The sequence below is a fragment of the Caretta caretta genome, chromosome 6 (genome assembly GCF_965140235.1).
Source record: "Caretta caretta isolate rCarCar2 chromosome 6, rCarCar1.hap1, whole genome shotgun sequence".
Classification (NCBI taxonomy): Eukaryota; Metazoa; Chordata; order Testudines; family Cheloniidae; genus Caretta; species Caretta caretta.
The window spans coordinates 40,563,555-40,589,784 of record NC_134211.1 but is presented as its reverse complement, the minus strand read 5'-3'; the positions used below and the strand labels follow the sequence as shown (position 1 = coordinate 40,589,784).

Genomic DNA, 26,230 nt, shown 5'->3' with positions numbered 1-26,230 from the left:
GTACTACAATGGGGTTCAAAAAGGAGCTAAGTAGATTCATGGAAGATAGGTCCACCAATGGCTATTAGTCAGGATGGGCAGGAATAGTGTCCCTAGCCTCTGTTTGCCAGAAGCTGGGATTGGGTGACAGGGCATGGATCACTTGATGATAACCTGTCTGTTCATTCCCTTTGGGGCACCTGCCATTGGCCACTGTCAGAGGACAGGATACTGGGTTTGATAGACCTTTGGTCTGACCCAGCATGGCCGTTCTTATGTAAATTTATAATTGAATACATGAGGCTTGCCCTTTCTGCTTGCGTAGGATCCCAGTGAGGTCGATGGGCATTCATGTACATACAAGGGTCTGCCCTCATGCATCCAATTACAGGATCAGGGCCAAACATGACTTATAGAGATATACAAGGCAATTGTAAGACTGCATACAGTGAATTTTCAGCAGTCTACCTAGTCATTTCCTGAGTCTGCGAGGAGTGGAGGAGAGCAGGCACCACTGGGCTGTAACTTCTCCCACGCAGGTGGGCACAGAATGGGCTGGCAGAGCCTTGGCTATACCTTTCAATATGCTGGTATGTGCACAGGAGCTGACACAGAAGGAGAAGTAAACTGTGCCAGCAAAGGGGAAGCAGAAACTAGACTGTGGCTTCCCAAATCCTGTCCTGCTCCTGGGGCACAATAGCTATGTGCTACTTACTCATTTCAGACTGCAGGATTATAAACTTTAGGAAGTTTTAGTGCATGAAACCATGGGAAGGAAATACAAACAAATCAGAGAAACTTTAGGTAGCATTTTCAAATAATAATCTGGGGGTGAAATCCTGGCCCCACTGAAGCTAATGGGAGTTTTACTGTTGACTTCCTTTGTGCCAGGATTTCATTCTTGATGTGAAGAGAAAGGTCTGGAAGAGAAGATGACATTAAAAGGGAGAGGAAAAGGTTCCATTATGGACACTTCGCCACAGAAGAAGGATGATTAGAGGAAAAAAGAAAACATGACAGATGTGTGGAAAACGTAATGACCTGCTAAGAGTACTACTTATCAGCCATGCATATTTGTAAAGTATAAATTTTCAATGCTGAATAAAGAAAAGTAATGATTAGTCAAAATGATTAGACGAAAATGCTCCTATGTCCTGAAGTTTTGTGTGTTCCTGCCATCGTATGCGCATGAGTCTTTCAAGGGCTATCATTTTAAATAAGTTATTACATGAGTCTTCCATCTTTGGAGATGGACAAGGTTTCCACTTTTCCAAGATTAACTATTTGCATACAGAAAAAGCCCAAGGGAAACAGGATTTTGAAAGATTTCTATGGTCTAATTTTAGCTATGCAAGTCCTAGTACTGTATGAAAATTTCAGACGTTAAAGGAACATCCAAATTTAAATAAAATATGTTCTGTCACGCACATCTCCCCAACTGCATGTCACCTTAGGGCAGACCCAGACCATATGCATCAATGAACCAGGGGCTTTGCAATATTTCCTATATTTATCATCCTCTTTTGTGCCTACCTTAAATGCACATGAGGTGGTTCACTGAATTGTAAGGAGTATTTTTTGTTGAACCAATCAGCTGAGGATTGTTCAATATTATACAGCTAAATTCCTTTGGTTTATAGTTAAAATGAGTCCCAACTCAGCTCCCATGAGGAATTCAATTTATATAGCTAACTGCTGTTGGTTTTATAAGGAAAGAAGTCACAGACATAGGCCTAACATATTTTTCAATACCCAGCTGTTTTACCCAATATGGTGATTACAGAGTTGCAAAAGGATTAGGCCAGATTAGTTGTTCCTGCACATGCATTAATATGAGATACTACCAAGAACATGACTTCTGGAGACTGTGTGTAATTTAGGGCCTCATTTGGTTTTAATGTACCTTCTAGGTTTACCTCAACTAATTTAAGAACTCCTTGTCCTGTCCAGTTTCCACATTATCAATTTATTTCTGATAAGAAGCTTGAGTTAACCTAAAAAAACTAAGTCTTTGTACCGTGGGAGGTGACATTTAAAACAGGATCATATTCATGTTGCCATCATTGGGGATTTTGTCTTAGAAACTTGCAGAACGGTAGAGCTCAGCCCACAGAAAAGAGACTAAGACATTAATTCTTATTCAATATGTAGCCAAGCAGGAGTATTCCATCTGTGTCTTGATATCATAAAACTGCTTGCTTTAACAGGAAAACGCAGTAGTACATTTTGAGATTAGGAAATCTGAACTCACCAGGTGTACATGGGTAATCAGTATTATAAATGCCTTCTACTAAATCAATAAGTAGCAGATTATTTTTAAAAACCCTCTTCTTTTAGTTATATGCAGGGATTAAAATCAGTTTTATATTCAAATATAAATAATAGCTCTCACTGTCTTTGAAATGTTTTTCCAGGTTTATCAAAATATTTAACTGATATTATTCACTTACTTTTTCTTGCTCTAAATATAATTCCTCTGTTGTCATTGAAAGAATGCCTTTTTCTGTGATTCCCCCTCTCTGACCATCAATTGCAAAATCCATCTGAAAAATGTAAAATCATTTCTTGAAATGTGCATAAAATGTTGTTGATTACAACCCATATTTACAATAGTGAAAACATTTTAACTGTGATACAATCATTCATACACAAGTTCATTCACAAAATATTTATTCTATAGCCATTTGAAAATACAGATTTTATTAACATTATAGGGACAGTTTCAATTTAGAATATATATATGAAAAAACTCACCCTTTGGAATGAATAACCTAACTTTGAATATATGCAATTTTTAATTTTTATATTATAGTTATTTTGAAGTTGGCAAACAGTTTTTAAGATATATCTAATATAGACAATAATAAAATAAGTTGTGTGGTACCTAATACTTTTTAGTCACTCACTACTATATAGCTTGCTTAACAATCACATGTTCTAGCTCTGTGGGTGGGGACTGCTGTTACCACTCCAATGTGATGCTAAGAGAGAAGTGGCCCCAACCCCATATTTCCTTTGGTACAATAGTCTTCTAATGAGATTTCCCCACCCCGCCCCACTCTGGATCACTGTATGAGGACCACAAAGCTTGGACAGAGCACTGTCCCCCCTGCAGGAGCAGATTTCAAACAAATGGTGCAAGTGCACCATCTTTACTTTTGACATTCTCAGATTATCAGTTGTGAGAATTTACTGGGTAAAATCCTGGCCCACTGAAATCAATGCAAGCTTTTCCATTGATTACAGTGGAACCAGCATTTTACCCACTGTTCCACACTTTGGGTGGAATTGTGAATACACATGTTGGAATAAGCTTTACAGCCACACACCCAGAGTCCAAGTCTCTACACAGGAAAAGTGTATGATGGGAACTTGCTACTGGGAGGCCACATTGTCAGATGACTGGGTCCTGGTGCATCCATTGGCATTAAAGAGCATAGCTGATAGTAAGACTGGAAGGACTGACGGTGACTGGGTAACTATTCAGGCTACTGTACATGTTAAGGTTGATTAATGATAAAGTACAGTGAAGTTGCGGCCAAAAGCTTTTCACCATAAGCCAAGGTTTTATTCTTGCCACCCACAATGGGCATCAGCACAATTAACTGCACACAAAATGCTATCTTTCACATGATAAAACAGATTGTAGATGCCCTTGTAGCTTTCTGAATACAATAGAGTAAATACTTGGAACCCCAAAAAGAATATGAGTACTGTAGTAAGACAAAGCTCCATGCCATTATTAAGAAAATGTAAGACAAACATTTGAATGTGTTCAAACTCTTGCTATATTGTTCATAAATATAACATTTAAATACATTTTGCAATACTGTACACAAATAGAAATCAAATAAGAAATATGTAAAGCAAAAGTTGAATCAAGAGAGAGCATTTTCACTTTGAAAAATTATGCAGCATTAATAGCGTCTCCTTCAAGTATCCAGACATAATGATAATATGCCCATTTTTTCTTTTGGGGCACAATTCTCCTGCCATCTTTGCCTAGCGCAGCTCTGCTTTTGGCGTAATTTAAATGAAAGACACATAACAGGTCTCACTTGTTCAGACTGCATTAAATCTTTTTCTGTTCTGTTCAGGTTCTTGTATCATGCCCATCACCATAGAGTCAAAGCGTCTGCTGTTTGAAAAATATTTTGTATATTAGGCATCATTTCATATAGACAACAGGTGGGTGCCTTCCAGTAAGATTAAAGAGAGGTATAATTTGTCCAACAGAACAACTTTGTCCAAGAGAGTTAACTACCATATGTCTTTCAAAGATTAGAAACACTTCAAAATGTTGGTGTGCCAGTTAAAAGTTAGAAAGACAATTTCCCCTTCAATGCTAACCCTGGGCACCACTCACAGTAGATCTGTGTATCATCAAATAGTATACCTGTACTAAATATGGGAAGGACAAAAACCAAGCAGCTCTACACGCTGCAGTTCAGAGAGTTCCTGTGGAGGTGGAGTTATAGCGCTGGATCTACATAGTTCTACCGGACTAAGTCAATATTGATCCATTGACTTCCATGGAACTACACCAATTTACTCCAGTCGAGGTTGTGGCCCATGGTTTTCAATCCAAAAATGAGGCAAAGCTTCATATGTGTGGATATCGCAAGGTTCACAGGGAAATCCTAAAAAGTGCCAGGCAACCCATGCAGAGAACCAGACTTTACCCTTTGCCAGCAAAACTCATTCAAGAGACATGCTGTCACGGTCTCCTGATCCATAACCCAAAGTGGGTTGATGGCATAAAGCAAGACCCTATAGATAACAAAGTAAGCACTAATTTCTACAGGAAATTCCTAATGGGTTTACAGACAGGTGATGGCACAAAAGTGGCTCTTCCCTTACCCATCTCCTTCTGCTTAGGAATGTCCTTTCACAACCCATATGAGACTGATTACTGATGTTCATGTGGAGGACCTTTCACTGAACTGGGGAAGGGGAATTATATATTACTTTGAGCTTCCTGCCTCAAAAAGCCTGTTTACACTAGGGACTTTTAAAACACTGTCCACTAATTTTGGCTCATTTCCACCCAGGTCAGCAAGATTGGTAGCATTAATGTACATGGATCGCCAGCTGCTGCCATCATTTTATGTACTATGCCAGTCAGACTGACATTGATCAGGAGATATATTGCCGATGCCCCATCTGCACTGGGCTCCCAGAATTGATAACCCAGGTGGAAGTGAATTGGTATTAACCTGGATGTCTAGAATAGACAGGGGCCATACATAATTGTGTCATTGGAATAGGATTTCTTCTTTCATTCATCTGTACCATGCAGTGGGAAATTATATGACCTCAACTCTGTACATATACTTTTGCTAATTTTCCTCTCTTCATAGAATCTCAGAGTTAGAAGGAACCTCAGGAGGTCATCTAGTCCAACCCCCTGGTCAAACCAGGACCAATCCCCAATTTTTGCCCTGATCCCTAAATGGCCCCCTCAAGGATTGAACTCACAATCCTGGGTTTAGCAGGCCAATGCTCAAACCACTGAGCTATCCCTCCCCCCAAATTCTTACACAAACAATAGCATGGTGGTTTGTTATTTTTAATAAAGGATTTAAAGAAAGGTTAGAGAGGGACAGAAAAGAGAAACTGAAAACAGAGTGAGAAAAGAGAGAAAAGAAAAAAAGGAGTCAGAATTGAGAGGAAAAGAAATAGAAAGTACTCAAAACCAAAAGAAAAGAAGAGACAGCAAAGAAGAGTATAATAAAAGAAGCAGAAGATGGAAAAGAAAAGAAAATAAACTAAGAGAAAAAATAGTTAAGGTATGAAGAATTGAAACAATTTATTTGGACAAAAAATGAAAGAGAAAGAATGAAAGAAAAGAAGTACAGGGAAAGAGAGCACAAAGATGATGGAAAGAATACAAAACAAGGAAAAAAGTAAAAAGCAAACAGCAAGGCAGAGAGTACAAGTACCAAAATCAGCAAATTTGATGGACATTGGTCAGGCTCCCTAGGTTTTCTGAAAATTTTAAGCATCTGGATAAACAGGTAACCTACCCTTTCTTAAAATCATGTGGGAAAAGCTTTTAAAAATACAATGCAATGGACATAATTTTCTGCCACCTTGTATCTTGTGTAATTATTTACCACTCTGCAGAGTATATGCAGTGCTGTATTAAAATGCTATCATTCTGATCTGGTAATATTTTACATTCACTTTGCACAAGTGTAACTGAATACATAGATGCAACCCCATAGCAAATTCGGCCTAATGTGCAATAAAAGGCTAGTTCTGGCTATTTTACAAACGTGTTCACTTTTAATAAATTCTTATAATCTTTTCCTTGTTTCTTTGTAAGATGCATCCCAGACATAATTTCTCCACAAATTATTGAGGAGAATGGGTTCTTAACTTCCCATGGAGGGTATGCAGCTAGTAAAGCATAGAGTTCAGTATAGCATAAAGTGAGCTATGCTTTCTGATCATACAGAAATTGTTCCTCCAGCATAGCAGCTGTACAAGCCAAATTTTTAGGTGCTGCATATAAACATTTTAATGAAAGAAGATAGCAAATGCTTGTTTACATTTAAAATATGTAAAGTAGGACCGAAGAAAGCCAACTTTTTTACAGAGAAAACAAAACAAAAACCCTTGAGAGATAACAAAAGGGTGGATTAATCAATTCTCCTTTCAACAGATGGGCATAAAGAATTAATGGAAAATGTTTGTGTTTTGAGCAGTAGAATATAACAGAATGTATGGCTGGACATTTTATAATTATAGTTATGAGATGACAAATGGATCAATAATTATATATTCAAAATACAAAAGGGTTTCAACTAAATGTTCATACTTTGCTCAAATATTATAAAATATCTAATTAACCTGCATGTAGAGCGCATAGCCAACTTATAGTCTCAAGATCTCACCATAAGAAAAACTTATGCCCATTAAATTTAAAATATTAACATTTGTAACCAATTAGCACATAGCTACTGTTCAAATAAGTAATCTGAATTATGTTTTACATGCAGATAAATATAAATAATACAATTTAACATAAAAACTGTGGCAATCAGCCTTCAGATATATATATTGACAAGATTACCCAATGCCCTATTACTATACAAAAGAGTGGGACAAATTACTTATTTATATATACAAAACATGCTTATAAAGGCCAGCTGCAGGTATTTTTTGGAAAGTGCATTTTAATAAGGTCCTATTCAGTAGGGGAACAAATGGGGGAAAAGTAGTTTGCACTACAGAGTTTAGTGCAAGAGCTCTCTCTTTTTCTAACAACGAAATCAATCATTTGTCCAGACTGTGGGGAGTCAGAGTTAGTTACTGAAAAGAGCTCCATATATAAACAAGTCAATAACTCATTGTGTGTTATTGTTGGGCTGAAGAAGTCTCCTTTCAAAAAGCTGCCCCTGCTTCTCTGAGAATGAATGTCACTGTATTCAGAGAGTGGGAGAGGGATCTTTTGTTTCTAGCTATTGCTGGCTGCCATTTATGTATGGGAAAAGAGAAGTAGCTGCTAGTTGAAAAACCATACCATAACTATTGCACAATTCTACATTATGGCTGTCCCAGAAAAGACCTTATTTTTGTAAATATAATTCTGTTAAAGACTTTACAAGTTTGCTTGAGCTTCTGAAATCTTTATTAATATTCCGTATATAATTATTTTCACTTTATAAAGAAGAAAATGACAATAGAAATTAGTGATGACAAACTATTTAATAACTTAATTTTATCTGAATGTGAATAATTAAAGCAATTAACCAATTCTGTTTGATAACTATAGTTACTCAACATATGTGCTATAGATAACTATATTTAGTAATTTAATAGTAGTATATAAGTAAGCTTTGATCTTTATTATATTCTGTGTTTCTTGTAATAATTAAAAGATTATAAAACAATAGTAACTAAATCATCTCCATTCAGATTTGGGGAAAAATTAGAAGTGCAGCATTATTGTAGTTCAAGCTGCAATAGTTAAGCTTGATTCCTTGATCTCCAACTGTATAGCTTCCAAAAAGTGTCAGTGTTCTAGCCTGATAATTTACAGGACCATAGGCCCCAATCCTGCAAACAAACAAGTGATATACATTCCACAAGTAAGCACATGTATTGAATTCAGTGAGATTGCTTGGATCAGTACAGTTACTCACATGTGCGTGTTTGCAAGAGCATAGTGTAATGAGGTTCCTACTGATCACTAGTGCGCCTCCTTGCCTCTAGGTCTAGGAATGTAGCTTTCGCTGCATAGGGTGTCCCCTTGCTCTTCATCGCTCACTTTGCTATAGTCTTTCTTCTGATAACTTGGCCCTCCAGCTAGGTCACCCTTTAGTCCACCAGTACTTTGGTTATGAAGGACAAAAGGACAATTGTCCAAATGCCATCTCCAAACGGTGTTCAGTCCCAGTTTGAGGCTCTATGCCTCTATAACAATGGCTCACCCGCTAAGCTGGGTTCCAGCCCAGGGACCCTACAACCAGCAATGCAGTCCTGTTGCTGTTTCCCAGTGCTCCTTTCTACCAAGTCTCTCTATTTTCTCTTTCTCTTGGATTTTCCATGGAAGCTTACTTTACTCCCTGCTCCTACCTTCACCGCTCCTACCTTCTTGCCAGATTCCTTACTCCGGGGCAGGCTCTCCCCCTGGGACTTTGTGCTTGTCCCTGCTGACCTCCCTCATCCTAGGGACTGACTGCAAAATTCTTCCCCTGAAGATCCTCTCTTTGCCTTGGTCTACATTAGGGGGAGGAGGGGAATTGATCTAAGTTACGCAACTTCAGCTACGTGAATAACGTAGCTGAAGTAGACGTATTTAGATCGACTTACTTTGGTGTCTCCACCATGGTGAGTCGACTGCTGCTGCTTGCCCGTCGACTCTGCCTACACTCTCGTGGTGCTGGAGTACAGGAGTCGATGGGAGAGCACTCGGGGGGGGGGGTTGATTTATCGCGTCTAGACTAGATGCGATAAATCGATCCCCGCTGGATCGATCGCTGCCCGCCGATCCAGTGGGTAGTGAAGACATACCCCTTGTCTTTGTTTTTTGGCACAACATATGAGGCTATGACCACCATTTTCTTCATTCACTTTTAGCCATTTTTTTAAAAAAAGTCCTTTCACTTAGTCTAGTATCCTTAAGGAAATGCAACATTTTCCTGATATTCTCACTAGTCCCTTTACGGAAACATCTTTGATCCACGCTGACTCAATTTTTCATAAAAGAACTTTGTTTCCATAGAATATTGTCCACAATGCCACAGATCATGATCAACAGTTTATTTGGTTTTGCACACATTATACAACCTATCTTTATGTATTTTAATAAGTTTAATTTATCATTTAAGGCACAATGATCTGCTAATACTATAAAAATGACTACTAGACTCTTTGTATCTGACTATGGAGAATAGTATTATCTTCAGTTTTTGAGCATACATCATAAAATCTTCATCCTTTTGTTTCCTTAGTCCATAGTTCTTGGCATTCCTTCACAAGCTCCTTTCATTCACAAGCTCCTTCATGACTACACTTGTCTACTTAAGGATATCTTATGATCCACTTCCTCATTTTTTAGAGCTTGTTTTTTGCTGCTTTGTCAGCCACCTCATTTCCAGGTATGCTGATATGTGCCATAATCTACTATTGTTACACAGATACCTACTTGAATTATTTCTGTAGTTAGGAATATTATTTCACTGTTTGTGTCATTTTTTCTTCCTGAAGTCCCTGATCTGATTGTCATAATGCCTGACAAGGCATCAAATAAAATTACAGCTGCAGCTGGTCACACATCTCGTACTCAGGCTAATGCGAACATTATCCCTATTAGTTCAGCCATTAGAACGGTCACATAATTCAGTAGCCTTTTAGATTTTTGGACTGGGATGACAGAAGGCTGTTCCTACTCCACCCAGGCTGTCATCTTTTGATCCATCTGTATAGATTTGACTAAGCCGGCCCCATTTTTCATAAATTAATTCAGAAATTGTATTGGTCATAATGTGTAGTATTTTCATTCCCTTGGTTTTTTTCATACTATTCCAAATCCACAAATGGGAGAAATAACTGTCCAGCTGTAATTTGATTTCCCATGACTAAAAATTTTTAGCGCTCTCAATTTTTCATTTAAATATATCTCCTTTCCCTATTCTTTCCCTGATCGTATGAGGAAGTCTGTGGCAATCCATCACATTTTGTCTATTAATTTCTCAGCAATCCTCATAAATCCATTGTATACTTCTATTTTCATTATTCCTTTTACCTTTGCCCAAAAGATTAGATCTAATAGTTCCATCCTTAGGTTTATAGGTGCTTCTCCAGTGGCTATTTGCAGCACACATTGATGTTACCACCATTGCACCACATGTCAATCATAGAGCTTGGGCCTGGAACAGTTCCAAGTTTCTAACAGGTTTCAGAGTAGCAGCCGTGTTAGTCTTTATTCGCAAAAAGAAAAGGAGTACTTGTGGCACCTTAGAGACTAACAAATTTATTTGAGCATAAGCTTTCGTGAGCTACAGCTCACTTCATCGGATGCATTCAGTGGTTTTTGAAGCTGAACCAAAAGCTTGTCATCTGTAGTCTAAAACTGGTCTTATCAATGCATTATATATCATCTATACCTTATCTGCATCCCATTTGTATCCAGCTATACTACTAAGTAATTTAATTCTACTTTTACAATTTTTATGATATCATCTATGCAATCTTTCCAAGTTAATTTATTATCAATTAATTTATTATTATCATAGGAACATAAATTATTGAACTATCTTAATTTTTTCACCATAAAGAAATAAGTCCCAGCCTTCCCTAATTTTCTTCCTAATTAAAAGCATTCCCTTAGTTTTTGCATATGAGCATTTAAATCCCCCAAACATTTTCCTACTTGGAAATTCTCTGGAGTGCCTAATTTGTCTTTTCCTCAGCTACTTTAAGTCTTTTATGCTTAGTCCATATAGCACAGTTGTCTGCAAAGAAGGAAATGCCTATTCCTGTCTGCACACTTTCCAAGGGGTCATTTATCATAATGGAAAACAAAGTAGGGCTGACAATACTCCTTTGTGGAATTCCATTTTCAAGCTTGTAGGTTTTTAATAAAGTTATTCCCACTCTGATTTATATAGTTGTCACTTAAAAAGTCCCTTATCCACCAAAACATTCTCCCTTTTATTCCAATTTTAGCTAGTTTATATAGCAGGCCTTCCCTCCATAGCATGTCATATGCTTTTTCAATGTCAAGGAAAACTGTTATCATAAAGTTCTTAGTCCTTATGCTTTTTGAACCTCTGTTTCCAGTCCCTATATCAGGGGTGGCCAACCTGAGCCTGAGAAGGAGCCATAATTTACCAATGTGCATTGCCAAAGAGCCAGAGTAACACATTAGCAGCCTCCTGCATCAGCTTCCCCCCCGCCCCCAGTGTCTCCCACCCGACAGCAGCACCGCCATTCAACACCTAATCCTACATCCCTGCACCTCCTGCCCGCTGTGATCAGCTGTTTAGTGGTATGCAGGAGGCTCGGGAGGTGGGGGGGAGGGGAGGAGGAGGAGCAAGGGCGCAGCAGACTCAGGGGAAGGAGAGAATGGGGCTGGGGCCTGGGGAAGAGCCAGGGGTTGAGCAGTGAGCACCCTGTAGCACATTGGAAAGTTGGCGCCTGTAGTTCGTGCCCCAGAGTTGGCGCCTATGCAAGGAGCCGCATATTAACCTCTGAAGAGCCGCATGTGGCTCTGGAGCCAGAGGTTGGCCACCCCTGCCCTATATGGTCAACTGTGCATCTTCCTTTTCTGAAGCCACTTTGTATCTCAGTTATAATATCATTTTTCTCCAAGTATTCCACTAGTCTTACATTTATCATATTTTCCATGGTTTTCCTCACACATGATGTGAGAGCAATAGGCCTATAAACATCAGGTCTTGTATGTACCTTGCCTGGTTTCCTAATTAGTATCACCAATTCTTGTTTTTATTCCATTGGCAGCAGCCCTCCCCCCTCATCCTCTTCCCCCACCCCCATATATAATTATGTGACCACAATAGCATCTTTAGATTCCCTTCTGACAAGTGTGGAAGCATTTCATTACTTATGTTATCTTTACCTGGTGATATATTTTTCCTTGTTCTATTGGCTGCAATAAGCTCCTGCATACTACAATTTTTGTTTAACATATCATGAGTATATTCTCTCCAGCCATTTAATAGCTCACAGCTTTCCTCAATAAACCTCCTTTTTCCCCCCACTCATAAAACTCACTGCTTTGATTCATATTACTACTGACTTTTGGAATTCTTTTGCAAAAATGTCTGCCTTTCCTAAGTTAGAGACCTCAATTTCATTGTTTACAATATGTTCAGGTACACATTTACTTTTACTTCAAATTTCATTCATTCTTGGAATTTGCTTATATATTTCTTAAAGCTCTGAATATTTGTTCAATTTCCTACAGAAATTTCTCCAACTTCATTTTTTTGTCTTTCTGTTAATCCTTTGTGCCACCAGACAAAGCATTATATATTTTATAAAAGTAATTAGGTCTTTACTATTAATTGTGTATCTTGCTTGCTTATATGCCTTATTTCTTTCATTGATTGTTAATTTGCAATCCTCATTCCACCAGGGAACTGGATTTCTAAGTCACTAAGTCAGGGACAATTTGATGTTTTGTTGATGACCAGATCAAGTCAATTGGTCCTGCTTTGAGCAGGGGGTTGGACTAGATGACCTCCTGAGGTCCCTTCCAACCCTGATATTCTATGATTCTATGAAGTGCTGCTATAATTCCTTTTATTATGTTGTTATAGAATTCTTCTATGTTCTCAGTTGTATAGTTACTACATAAATATTCATCAAATTGAATCTTGAAAATGTCCCCAATCAGCTTTTCAGAAATGTCAGCAAGGGACTCTTCTTGTGTTTTCGACATTTCCTTGGCCTTGGTACTCAATAAGCGTAGAGAAGTGATCACTTCTCATTTCAGTCGTTATGAATTTCCCAGATGCATTTACTAGCTCTATTATTTGTTCCAATTCCCAAATCCAAAACAGAAAAAGATCCATCCACTGAATTAAATCTAGTAGGTGCACCTGTATTCAATATAATCAGGTTATACATGTCAATAAATTGTTCTAAACATTTACCATTTTGATCAATTTTCTTATTTCACCATAGCTCATTGTGACTACTAAAGTCTCCACAAATTATGAATGGATTTTTGATATTAACTAGTGTTCCTAATTCTAAAATAACTAATTTTTACATGCATTATAAACATTATAAATCTGTATGTAAGTGTTTTTGTTCTGTATGGGAATCTCAACAGCATGATATTCAAAACTTAAGTTTCTGTACATTGACATAACCAAATTCTTCTTTTATAAATATAACTTTAAAATGAAGCTTTTCTCATTTTAAATTGTTTAAATATTCCTCATATTGATACATCAAGAGACTGAAAAACTGAGCTATAAAGAGCCTAATTCAACAGTAAGCAGAAACACCTGTCTCATGCATCAGGGAAGACAGACAGAGTCCATACTGGGGGACTAGCATGGGCTATGAAGTGCAGAGGCTTGATGGATGTTTCACTAAACCAAGCCCATATGAATTCATCAAAAAAAAATACTGGGATTGAATAGTAATCTAAATAGTAATCTAATAGTAATTTAAATAGTTAAATTTATAAACTACTGAAAACCTACAATACTATTCATAACATCATAACAAATTCCTTGAACCATAAAAAACTCTGAAAGGAAAAAAACAACCATTTTTTTCTATTAAAAATCGTCATTAATATTAGCATGAACTTATTACATTTAATTTCAGCAAAAAGACTGACCCACAAAATCCCTTCAAATAGTTTCAGAGGGGAGAAAAAGAATGCATCTGCAGAATCCCACATATTTACAGCAAATGGGCATTTGCAAATATAGAACAAAATATGCAATTATTTGATTGTACAAATGCCTTCACATATTTCCAAGTTCACCTACTGAGCCCTGTTTGATATTGTAGCCTTTATTATCTATAGTATGGGATGGAATGTAAAAAATTTCAGAATTAGGGTTAAGGTTACTAGTTAACCTTGGGATTTCCTCTGAGACCTTTTCCACTCAGCTTATCCAGAACACCTCGTCCAGTTCTGGAAGAACCTTTTATCCAGTTCTATGGAATCCAAAAAACTGAGTTTGAATCCAAACTTGTCAATGATGTTTCTTTACTGGAATTTCATAAAGCTACACCTGAGGTGATCAGGGAACTCCAAACTACATAATTATAAATCAGATTATATATATATATATAAATATATATAATATATACATGTTTGTTTTAGAATATATGTGTGTATATATATATATATTCTAAAACAAACATGTGCACATTTCATTCTACATTGTATCACATGCTTTATGATTGGTTTATTAATTTTATGAACCAATCCCTGTATAGACCATGACTTATTCATGAGATACAAAGTGTGCTAGTAAGCAAAACTGCAGCTACAAGCTTATCACACATTACTCTTCTTACTATTTCTTTATCTACTAGCTACATATTATTTACAAGGCCACTTGTGAATTCACGCTTTGTCCATTGTTAACCTCTGTTTCCTTACTTCTGTTTTCTTTCACTGTTCATGTAAGGCCTACAGTTAGCTGGATCTATCTGGCAAATATCCAACCAATATATATAAAATGTAACTTTCAACAAACTAAATACATACAGATACATAAAGTATTAAGCTGCTTCTATATAGTGTGCATTTACCCAATAATGTGTGTAACCTTTCAAGGGCGGGGGAACTATTTTGCAAATATTGACACAGTCAAATGTATTCATAGACAACAATACTAAAATATACTGACATTTATGGTTGTGATACATTTCTTGATTACCTTATTATCTACAGTATACAGATTGTTTTTCTCGGTTTTGACATTGTATTGGTAGAAGCCTTAATATCAAAAGCAACTAATTGTAAGTAAAACTCAGATTACAAAAACAAGAGTCTTGTATAATTAAAAGAGAAAAATATAATCAAAATAATATATATAAAAACTGGACCAGATCCTAAACTGAGCCTGAGTTCTGCTCAGTAAGGAGGTAGGAAGAAAGGCTGTTTTCCATTCCATGATCATAGTAGCAGCTGAGGGCTAGTTTCATCATAAGCTACTCTAACTTGCGTTGGCTGAAAGGCTTCTCTAGGGATTGTTGCACTGACCCAGGATTTTCAGAGTACACCACTCTTCGGCAATGCCCACTTTTGTCTCCAACCCATCTCCCATACTGGTGGATGGCAGGGTCAGGAGGCATAGAGCTCTGCCATTCAGCTCATATTAATGGGCTGAATAGCACACTGAGGCCTGGTTTGATGAAGTAGTTTATTGATATCAGCAACAACTTCTTTTTAGCACAGATTCTTTTGCCCACTAAAATGTAGAAAAAGATTCTGAGAGTAGAAGACCCATTTGGTAAAAATGACCATTGAAGAACTGAATAGCAAATTAATCTCCTAAAAGTAACAGCAACAAAAGCCCAGACTTTATTTAAAAACACTGTCAGAGGCTTACTATGCACCATGCAGCAGTATTTAGAGGAAGTACTAAGGTTGTTCTAAGTCAGACCACTAGCATTGGGCCTTTAATGGAACCACCATCAGCAAAGGATTGGCATAGCCATGGCATTTCCCTGTCGCCAACGTTCCCCATATTCTGGGAGAGAGGAAGGCAATGGCAAAGCCCTGGCAGTGGTACAGATGCACCAGCAAGCAGATTCCCCTCTGACAGGTTAATTCTCTGCTTGGTGTTTAAATTCAGATTACAGCTCCTCTGCATTTTCAGATTGGTGCAAAGAAACTATAACACAATAATTTTAGCCCAGAGACAATGCAGGACCACCTATGATCCTTATCAATATACAGTGAATCAGACGACACAAAAATTGCAGGAGAGGTAAATAACGAAGAGGATAGGTCCCTGATTTTAAAGCAACCTGGATCATTTGTTAAATTGAGTGGAAGCAAACAATGTGCAATATTTTAATATGGCTAAATGTATATAGGAACAAAAAATGTAGGCCACACTTACAGGATGAGGTACTCTATCATGGGAAGCAGTGACTCTGAAAAGAAATTGGGGGTCGTGGTAGATAATCAGCTGAATATGAGCTCACAGTGTGATGCTGTGGCCAAAAGACCTAATGCGCTCTTCGGATGCATAATCCGGGGAATCTTGAATAGGAGTAGAGCAGTTATTTTACCTCTCTACTGGGCACTAGTGCAACTGCTGCTGGAATACTGTGTCCAGTTCTGATGCCAACCATTCAAGAAGGATGCTGATAAATTGGAGAGGGTTCAGAGGAGAGCCATGAGAATGATTAAAGGATTAGTAAACATGTTTTATAGTGATTGATCTCTTTGAGCCTAACAGGTGACTTGATTACAGTCTGTAAGTATCTACCTGAGGAATAAATATTTAATCATAGACTCTTCAATCTAGAACAGAAAGGTATAACAAAATACAATGACTGGAAGCTGAAGCTAGTCAAATTTATAGTGGAAATAAGGCATAAGGTTTTAACAGTGAGGATAATTAATCACTAGAACAATTTTTCTCCATCACAATTCTCCTTCACTGACAATTTTTAAATCAAGATTGAATGTTTTCTAAAAGATATGCTCTACAAATTATTTTGGGTAAATTCTATGGCCTGTGTTATACAGGATGTCAGATTAGATGATCACAATGGTCCCTTCTGCATTGCAATCTATTAAAACCACCATCTCACAGGAAGCTATTGATATTGTATAAGTGTGTAAAACAAGTGGCCTCCTCCCAAGCACCACTTCAGGGCCTCGTGGCAGCCCTGCAAGCAGAGGTGGATTAAGGTCTCCTGGGGCCCTGAGCTGGAGCAAGTGAGGGCGCCCCAATGCTGGAACCATGAACCCACCCCATCCCTTCCACCTACAGCTCTGTCCATGGCCCAACCCCATTCTGCTCCTTCCCCCTTCCCCCACCCCATTCCATCCCTGGCCCTGCACCGTTCCACCCCTTCCCCTGCAGCTCTCCCCCATTCTGCCCACGACCCTGCCCCATTCCACCCCTTCCCCTGTGGCCCCATCCCCCGCTTGCTCCTTTTCACCACCCCTCATTGCCGTCCTGAGACTAGAGAAGCTCTGTGCCCCCATCGTAGCCCCGGGGCCGTGGCAGGGAGTGCAAACTTCTCCAGCTCCAGGGCCACAGCAGGGGGAGATTTTTCAAGGGGCCCCAAATTAGCCAGGGTCAGTAATCCACCACTGCCTGCAAGTGGCCCCTCACATCAGTTTCCCTTTTGGGTTCCCAGTAACTCCATGCCAGCTTATCCTCTTGTCCACTAACATAGTTTATTAAACAAAACAAATGCAAATTTCCATAACAAAAGTCCCAAAAGATAGTCCATATTACTGCCAGTGCATATAGTCCTTAAAACCTGGCTTTCTTCTCAACATAGAAGCAACATGTGTCTCAACATGTGTCTTTGCCACATTGGACTCTTTGTTTGTCCTCTTCAGTCCCTGTACCAGGACAGCCAACTCATGTCAGAAGTAAGGCCCTAAGCTGCACCTGCTCAATACTTCTGATGCCCTAACGAGCCAGCTAGGTGGCCTGATGGACCATCCTGCCTGATTGGCTCAGGAAGCCACCAGGCCAGGTTTTTAACCTAGCAGCAGCAGCTTGCTGACTGTTCAACACCCAGAGACTCTCTGCCTCTACTATTGGCGCCTGTGCTGCCCCTTCCCCCAATCCTTGTACCACCCCTTTTCCTTGAGACCCCGCCCTCACCACCCCTTCCACACTGAGGCCCTGCCCCCATGCTGCCCCATACCCAAGGTCCTGCCCCCACACTGCTCCTTCCCTTGATGCTCTGCCCCTGCACTGCTCCTTTTCCCCAAGCCCCGCCCCACGCTGCCTCTTTCCCCCAAGACCCCACCCTGCACTCAGTCCTCTCCGCTCCGCCTCCCCCATTGCTCACCCTTATCTGGTAAAAAATTATGGAGCCATGGCCCCCTGGCTGCCCCATTCTGCCCCTGCCTCCCTATGCTCGTCTCCCCAAGTCCTGCTCCTGTTAATCTTCTACCACTCCAGCACAGGTACTACCCTGCACCCAGCCTCATTCCCATCTTGTTCCAGCCATGCTCCTGTCTCAGAATCAGCCCTTCTCCTGCCTTCCTTGACTCCTGGTAATCCAGTTCCAACCCTTGGCTCTTCCTCTGCCTCAACCCTTGGCTCTGGCATTGAGACTCCGACCACTAGGCCTCCCTCCCGCTCCGACTACTAAGCCTGACCACCTATGACCCGGTCTGCTGAAAAACCCCAGCCCTTTCTTTTGGAATGCAATTCTGCTCTTCCCATGGAAACTCCCAGAGTCTCTCTTCTGGAAGCATCCTTGCTGGGGAGCATCCCTCACTCCCCCTGTACCTTTCACTGTTCCTTGGTGTCCAGCTCTCCTGCAAGGAGACATCAGCAGGTAAACTGCTCTGCTGCCCCCACTTCCTTCAGTTCTTTCTGGTCCTGAGAGCCAGCAGGCATCTATTTCTGCTGCTGCTCCTGCCTTCAGCCCTCTCTGACCCAGGCTCTCTGTCTTGAGGAGCTCAGCCAGTAAACCCCTCTTATACCACTATATAAATCAATGGTACAACCACACCTTGCATACTTCATGCAGGTCTGATTGCCCCATCTCAAAAAAGATATATTAGAATAGGACAAAGGACAGAGAAGGGCAACAAAAGTGATTAGGAGTATGAAACAGCTTCCATATGAGGAGAAATTAAAAAGATTGGGACTGTTCAACTTAGAAAAGAGACAACTAAGAGAGGGATATGCTAGAGGTCTGTAAAATGATAAATGGTGTGGCGAAAGCGAATGCTTACCCTTTCACATAACACAAGAACCAGAATTCACTCAATGAAATTAATAGGCAGCAGGTTTAAAACAAAGTATTTCTTCACACAACGTACAAACAACCTGGGAAACTCATCACTGGCGGATGTTGTGAAGGCTAAAAGTATAACTGGGTTCAAAAAACAATTAGATCAGTTCATAGAGGATAGGCCAAAATGGCCAGGGATGGAACCCTGTGCTCTGGATGTCCCTAATCCTCCAACTGCCTGAAGCTGGGACTGGACAACAGGGGATGAATCACTCAAAATTGCCCTGTTCTGTTCATTCTCTCTGAAGCATCTGGCACCGGCCACTATCTGAGATTGGGTACTGGGATAAATGGACCATTGGTCTAACCTAGTATAGCCATTCTTATGTTCTAGGCCTGTTATAGACCCCAGATGCTACCCCACCCTCTGAATTGGCTCAACTGGAAGAATCTGGACTTGAATAGGAAAGCTTAGCTCAGCTTTGTTTAATGGGACAGATGCTCTGGGTATATCTACACCATAATGTAAGCCCAGGGTTAGTGGGACTTGAGTCAGCTGATCCACGTTAGAGAACCCTGGGGTTGAGTGTCTACATTGTATTTTAACCCTATATTAAGGCTTTTCTAACCTGTGCTCAAATTTAGGGCTCTGGCATCCACATTGCAGTGCTCAGACCCAAGTCAAAGTAACCATATCCCAGAGTCCCTAGTGCCCCCCTGAAATGTGGCTGCTCTAGCCATAGGACCTTGGTGCACTGTGGGAAAACTTTATTGCCTGCCCTGCACTTTACCAGGAAGCAGCTCACTTTGCAAAAGGGCTTGCTCAGTTTGCTCTCCATTGCAAACCCAGGAGGCTCTCTGATAGTGTGCTTGCAGACTGGAGATCAGAAGAGAATGGGTTAACGCTGACCTGAGCTGCTGTCATTTGCAAAGGGGATGTGGCTTCCATTATCAATAGAGTGGACTGCAGATTGTTGGTATAGAGAGGACTAAGGAAGTTGTCCCATGGAATTGAGGCTGACTTCCAGCTGACTCCCGGGACCCGAGTCAAGTGGAGCAATTGCAGCATAGATGCAAGGGGGTTAGACTTGAGCCAAGACTCAAGCTCAGGCTTATGTTGCAGAATAGACATACCCACTGTTACAAAGCTGAATATAAAAAAATTGAATGGTGACATACTGTTTAGAACAAAAATCCACAAAACAGGCAATTTTACTTTTTCATTTTTATAGATGTTTTCAACTACTTTTTCTTAAAACAATTAACACTTGATTCTAGAAATTTAACAAGCTGATTATTTGATCAGTTTTACTCTTCCTATATTATACAAAAAGAGAATTTATTCCCCGGTAAAGAAATAAAGGCAGCTCTATCTTGAAATGGATTGGGAGGGATTCAACAGTATTTTTTTTCCTAATGATAATTTTAAAAAGTATTTTAATATTAAAAATCATACTGGTTAATGTTCCATGCTTAGAAGTTAATAGTAACATCACAAGATCATCAAGGATTGGGTTGTAGAAGTTTCTCCAACACTAATTTAAAACTAGAATTACAATAACAGTAAACATAAAATTTCCCTTTCTTGTATTTATAAAAAGAAACCAGACATTGAAAGGGATACTTCTGAACATTTTAACCAGCATAATCTGCTGCTCTCTTGGGCAATTTTGTGAGATTCTGCTATGGAAATAGCCGGATTGGCATTAATGCCTGGCACCACCAGGGGTGCTGCTTAAAAATTAAGTGATAGTCTAATGACAAAAGCATACTTCAGGAGAAGGAAGCTGGTTGAGAAGAGGGGAAGGGTTTTGTCCTTGAAATAACTATTTTTATCCATATTTTGATGAACCTTTATGTAGTTTTCTATTGTTTATAAAACTACATCTAATTAATAGAAAATGTCTGTACAATGTTTACAGGATTCTGTCTGTAAAATGATAAAACCTCTATATCTGCAACTGTTATTTTGGAAAACTGCACTGACTGTATTTTTATTTAAAGTTTGAACATGTACAAGAAGGAGAATAACCATTAAACCTTTCTAGGAATTCATGAATGTTTGTATACAGTTTTGAGATGACGGATTCTATTAAAATTCATTATAGCATTGCTGGAATAATAATAAAAAATTCTCTTTCTTATCCATTAGCTCTTTTTATTTTGCCAGTACTCAGCCTGACCCAGTCTGTGAAGCTGCAAGTTGGCAGCTGTGATTGCAGTACAGATTTCACACAGTGTAATTACTGCAGTGACACTAGGACTGAGAGGTACAAAGAAAAAAAGAGGCCCTACAGGTTATTAGCACTAAACACTAGGAGAAATCAAACGGAGAGTCAATGCGTAATTTCGAGGCCTATCAAGCCTCATCAGGAACAGCAGGGAGGAAAGTGCTTCACTTCATCATCTCACTCTCTGACTTTCGTTGAAAATTACAGTAATTAAAAAAGAGCTAAGTACTTCTCAGGCAAGGGGTCTTTTCTTTACCCATCACCTTTTAGTTGGCTGCTGATTTTGTGTGACCTTTTTCTTGGCTCTGTCTATCGCAGTCAACACAAATCTTTGTTGAATGGCTCTCTAAAACCTAATTACTATCTGCTGGGTGATTCAGTATTGATCAGAAAAGGTGGCACAGCAAAATAAGAGTACCAGCACTGTGGCCCCAGCAATCGAAAAGTAATTCCAGCCCTATAGAAACGTCCCTTCCATCCCACTTATTAGAAGCAGCTGTGATGTTGCCAAATCGATACACAACATTGAATTGCTTCTTTGACTAAAAAGCTTTTTTTCCCCCCAGAAGTCGGGTACAATCAGTGGCCTCTGACTTCAAAGGACTTAGCCCTAATACTGTATTTGAGTGAATAAATTCGGTGTTGGCAAATATCCCTTATACCAGAGGGCTAAGGGAAAAAAATCACTATTTTTATGTAGGCAATGTAATTTCATCTCTATGCAGTATTAAATATTTCTGCTGGTTGTCACCAAATTAGGCTCTAAATTCTAATACACAATGGGTATGTCTTATTCAGGATGGTTAGGGAATCTAAATAATAGTTATAAATACAGAAAATTAAAAATGTATTTTAAATGTAATTTAAGCTTGTTAACCTAAGCAACACTGAATACTGGTTAAAATCTACATTTAAAGAAGTAAACTTAAAAGGATAACACAAAATAGATCCTTTATAAGGCACCAGTTCACTAAGGTACCTAAGCATGTGCCTAACCTTAAGTATGAGAGTAGTCCCGCTGACTTCAAGGAGCTCCTTGCTGAATCAGGGCCTATATCCTGTAATTATATTGTACTGTATGTGAAGGGTAAAAAACCTGGATATACTGTGTTTAATCACAAAGGCAGAACTACCGCATGAGAGCTACAGAGTTAAAAATATTTCATGCACTACTTCTGTATTTCATGCCTACAGTATGTCAATTTCATCACACATTATAATGAGGACAGAAAAATCCTTACTCTGGGGAGAAAATCTATAATATGTATTAATTTAAATGACATATTTCAATAAATTTCCCCTTCTGAAGGATATTGTGGGAATATTCACAGTTGTATAATTCAAAACCAACTTTATTTTAAAATTTCAAATTCAGCAGGTATGTAAGTCCTCACTGAGCAAAAAGTGTTTTGTTAAGTTTGAAAAAAGTGAGGTTGACATGAAGAAGTTATGAACAACTGAAAATTGCCCTCCATAATAGCATGAACACCATCCCTTATGTAGTCTTCTAGATATAAACATGTGAGGACAGCTGCATTTAATTCACAGATTAGACCTTCAAATAAGTATGTAAGAACACACACATGTAAGAATGTTAACAAGGACAAATAATGGATTTATTTTAATGTGAGATGAATCACACAAAATGGAAAAACCAAGGTTTTTTTTTTCAAAACAAAACTGCCTATTGAAATGAATGCATCTCATGAATATATGTATTATATTTCTTTTTAAATTAAAATACGGAAAGTCAATGAACAAACTATATTTATGCAACATTTTTAATTCAGGAGTTTGATCCAAACCGCTCTGAACTCAATGGGAGTCTTTCCATTGACTTCAGGGGGACTTTGGATAATATTCTAAAGGAATACAACTCAGGATAGTCAAAGGTATGGTTTCTACAGCAACTGTAACCCACTCATACTGCACACGTATATTAAATTCAATCGCCTGTACAATACCCTGCATAGACATAATGGGACTGAGTTATGGTTACTATGGGAATAATTTTTTTTTTTGCTAGCGGTAACAAAGTAAAAGCAATAATCTGGAAAGGGATCCCTGAGTACCACATGACTAGGCAGAATAAATAAGGAAGCAGAAGGTGGATCCAGGGAGATGATGGGGGATGGGCAGTCCTCTTTCCCCCTACCTGGTTTAGGCAGGGAAAACCTCTGGGGATTATGACCAGCGTTATCAGTTAAATTGTTTTGTTTTGTCTGTGACTATTGTTAGAAACAATACCCTGAGGAAACAGCCTTAAAAAGAACTTGGGCACGGAGTTTGCTTCCCTTCCCAGGCTAGTAAAACTGCCCTCCAACCTACACTGGTATTTATGAATTTTAATTTCACTGGAGAAATAGTAGTTATAGCTGTGATAAAATTAGAGTTGTAGTGAGCACCATGGCTAGGTTTTGAGCAGTGGGAGATCTAGGTTGCTTTGAGGGAACAGGTTTCAGATTTCCCAAAATTGTTTCAGATTACTCTGTAAAACATAGAAATGGGGCCAAGCCACATACGGAATCAGAGTACTGCAGAAGTTTGGGTAAATCTGTATTTCGATTTGAATGTTAGGACTTTGGCCCAGCTCTTGTAAAATATATTTAACTAAATATATATCGCATTTTATAAGCCTGATTTCTTCCTTATTCCCAAGATCCAAACTGGTAACATGAAAATCACTCAAATTTAACTCCAGGTTGATGAATTTTATAATTAAACATACTATTTCTACAGGCAAAATTGATCCATCTTGATAGGATGAGTGTCATTTCATACTACTGCAAATTAAATTTGAATTTATAGCACATCTTTCATCCAAAAGAATTTAATTCTAATTTAATATATTAAATACAAAGATTAAGGTTGCGAAGTCAAGCACTCAAAAGTTAGGAAATGCCAGATTTACAGACGCCTATATGTACAAAGGGGCCAAATTAAAGTTATGATGTATTATGATACAATACAATATATATGATATGTATTATGATACAATCTTTGATTCCATAATCACACACTATTCTTTCCACAGAACCCCTGCCTCATTTAGAGTACAGAATAGACAGTGCTCATGGAAGCCCCAATCCTGCAATGGCTTATATGTATGCTAAACTTTACACACTATGAGTAGTCCAATTGACTTCAAAGGGACTATTCACAGAGAGTAAAGTTAAACATGCATATTTTTGCAGGATTGGGGCCTGAATGGATAGCTATTCAGTATTTCTTTGTATACTCATCATTCAATGTGTGACCCCTTTCCCTCATTTATTGCACACCGATTAAGCCCTACAGTGAATGAAAAATGATTAATATTCTTGTGGGCTGTTTTTTAAGACTGTCATTGCAATAGTATCCAAATGGTTTGGAAACATTAATGGATGTATGTTCACAACAGCCGTGTGAGATGCTGTGGTATTATTAGATCCATTTACAGATGGGGAACTGAGGCAAAGAAAGATGAAGGCCAACTTTTAAAATAAAACATTCTAATTTTAGGTGTCCAACTTGATATCCCTATAACCTGATTGTTCTGAGTATTTATTTGCATTATTTTTATAGCACTTTATAAGTTCATTTGCAGTTTTCAGTGTTCAGCACTTCTGCAACTCAGGCCCCAGATCTTTCAAGCTGAAAGTGAGGAAGACACAATCAGTATCCCAAATAACAACCACATGTGGACATTTTAGTTGAAGTGACTTGCACAGTATCATATAGGAACTCTGTGGCAGATGCAGGGACTGAATCCAATTTTCCAGACTGGTATTCAACTGTATTAAACCATGAGACCAACTTTTTTCTTTCATATACTCCTCTGCCTCATTCTGATTTTTACAACAAATAAGTCAAGAGTCCTACAACAGCATTATTTATTACACAGCCCTGATTCATTTTGTGCACTTTATGAGCAGGGGTCCTTGTCAGGGATCAAGTGTCTTGAATGCTGATCCACAGGGCTCTTATGAGAAACTAGGTGCCTACCTGCCACCCAGTGACCTACTAACAGCTGCCAGAATAGAAGATGAATCCCCACAGAAGACACCAGACCTGGAATCTGATTGGCAACACGCTGGGGGGGTCCTGATTGATTCACAGCTTCTATATAAACCCAGCACAGGAACAGGAAGTTGTTTATGCAACTGGGATCTTCCTGTTTAGAACTGCTTCCTCTGAATGCTGATCTCCTGGCAACCTGACCCTGCCTACTTCCTGGTTTACCCTCTAGCCTGTCTTGGACTCTGACTTCCTGGTATCTGACCCAGCCTGACTCTGAACTCCTGCTCTGACCACTAGGTCAGACTGTCCACACCCTGGTCATGATAGTCCAACAGAAAATATGTGTGATTAAGTAATTAAAAACTGTATCGTGCATACACACGAGAGGACCAAATTAAGGTTGCATAGACAACCATAAATCTGCATTTCCTAACTTTTGATTGCTTGACTTTAAACTCTTAATATTCTTTTAACATATTTTTGTATTTTTAAAAACAAACAAATTCCATATTGTATAACTATATTGACTCCAGCATCAGCATGGTTGAGACAGTTAGATCCATAGTACAGACCTCTACCACTTGAGCTAACAAAGTAACCAGTAGCAGTAGAAATCTGTTATTATTAATAAGCTTTCGTGGGCTAGAACCCACTTCATCAGATGTATGAAGTAAAAGATACAGGAGCAGGTATAAATACATGAAAGAATGTAGTGTTCTTATCAAGCATTCTTAAAACTGCAATACCCACCTGGTGAAGTGTAGAAACAGATTGACAGAGCCAAAAGGGTACCGAGAAGCCACCTACTACTACCACCAAGACAGGCCCAACAAAGAAAGTAACAGAATGCCACTAGCCATCACCTACAGCCCCCAACTAAAACCTCTCCAGCGCATCATCAAGGATCTACAACCTATCACTCTCACAGACCTTGGGAGACAGGCCAGACCTTGCTTACAGCCCCACAACCTGAAGCAACTACACACCACACAACAAAAACACCAACCCAGGGACCAAACCCTGCTACAAACCCCGGTGCCACCTCTGTCCACATATCTATTCAAGGGACACCATCATAGGACCTAACCACATCAGCCACACCATCTGGGGCTCGTTCACCT

The 26,230-nt window shown here is 39.0% G+C and overlaps 1 protein-coding gene across 4 annotated transcripts in view; it reads right to left on the bottom strand.

The window, feature by feature from the left end:
- DCDC1 (doublecortin domain containing 1) overlaps positions 1–26,230 on the bottom strand; it is a 418,164-nt gene that overhangs the window by 236,167 nt on the left and 155,767 nt on the right. For all 4 annotated transcript variants that reach the window (XM_048854576.2, XM_048854579.2, XM_048854578.2 and 1 more), the window contains one exon: positions 2,430–2,522. In XM_048854576.2, coding sequence (XP_048710533.2) covers positions 2,430–2,522 — 93 coding nt within the window. The remainder of the gene's footprint in view (positions 1–2,429; positions 2,523–26,230) is intronic.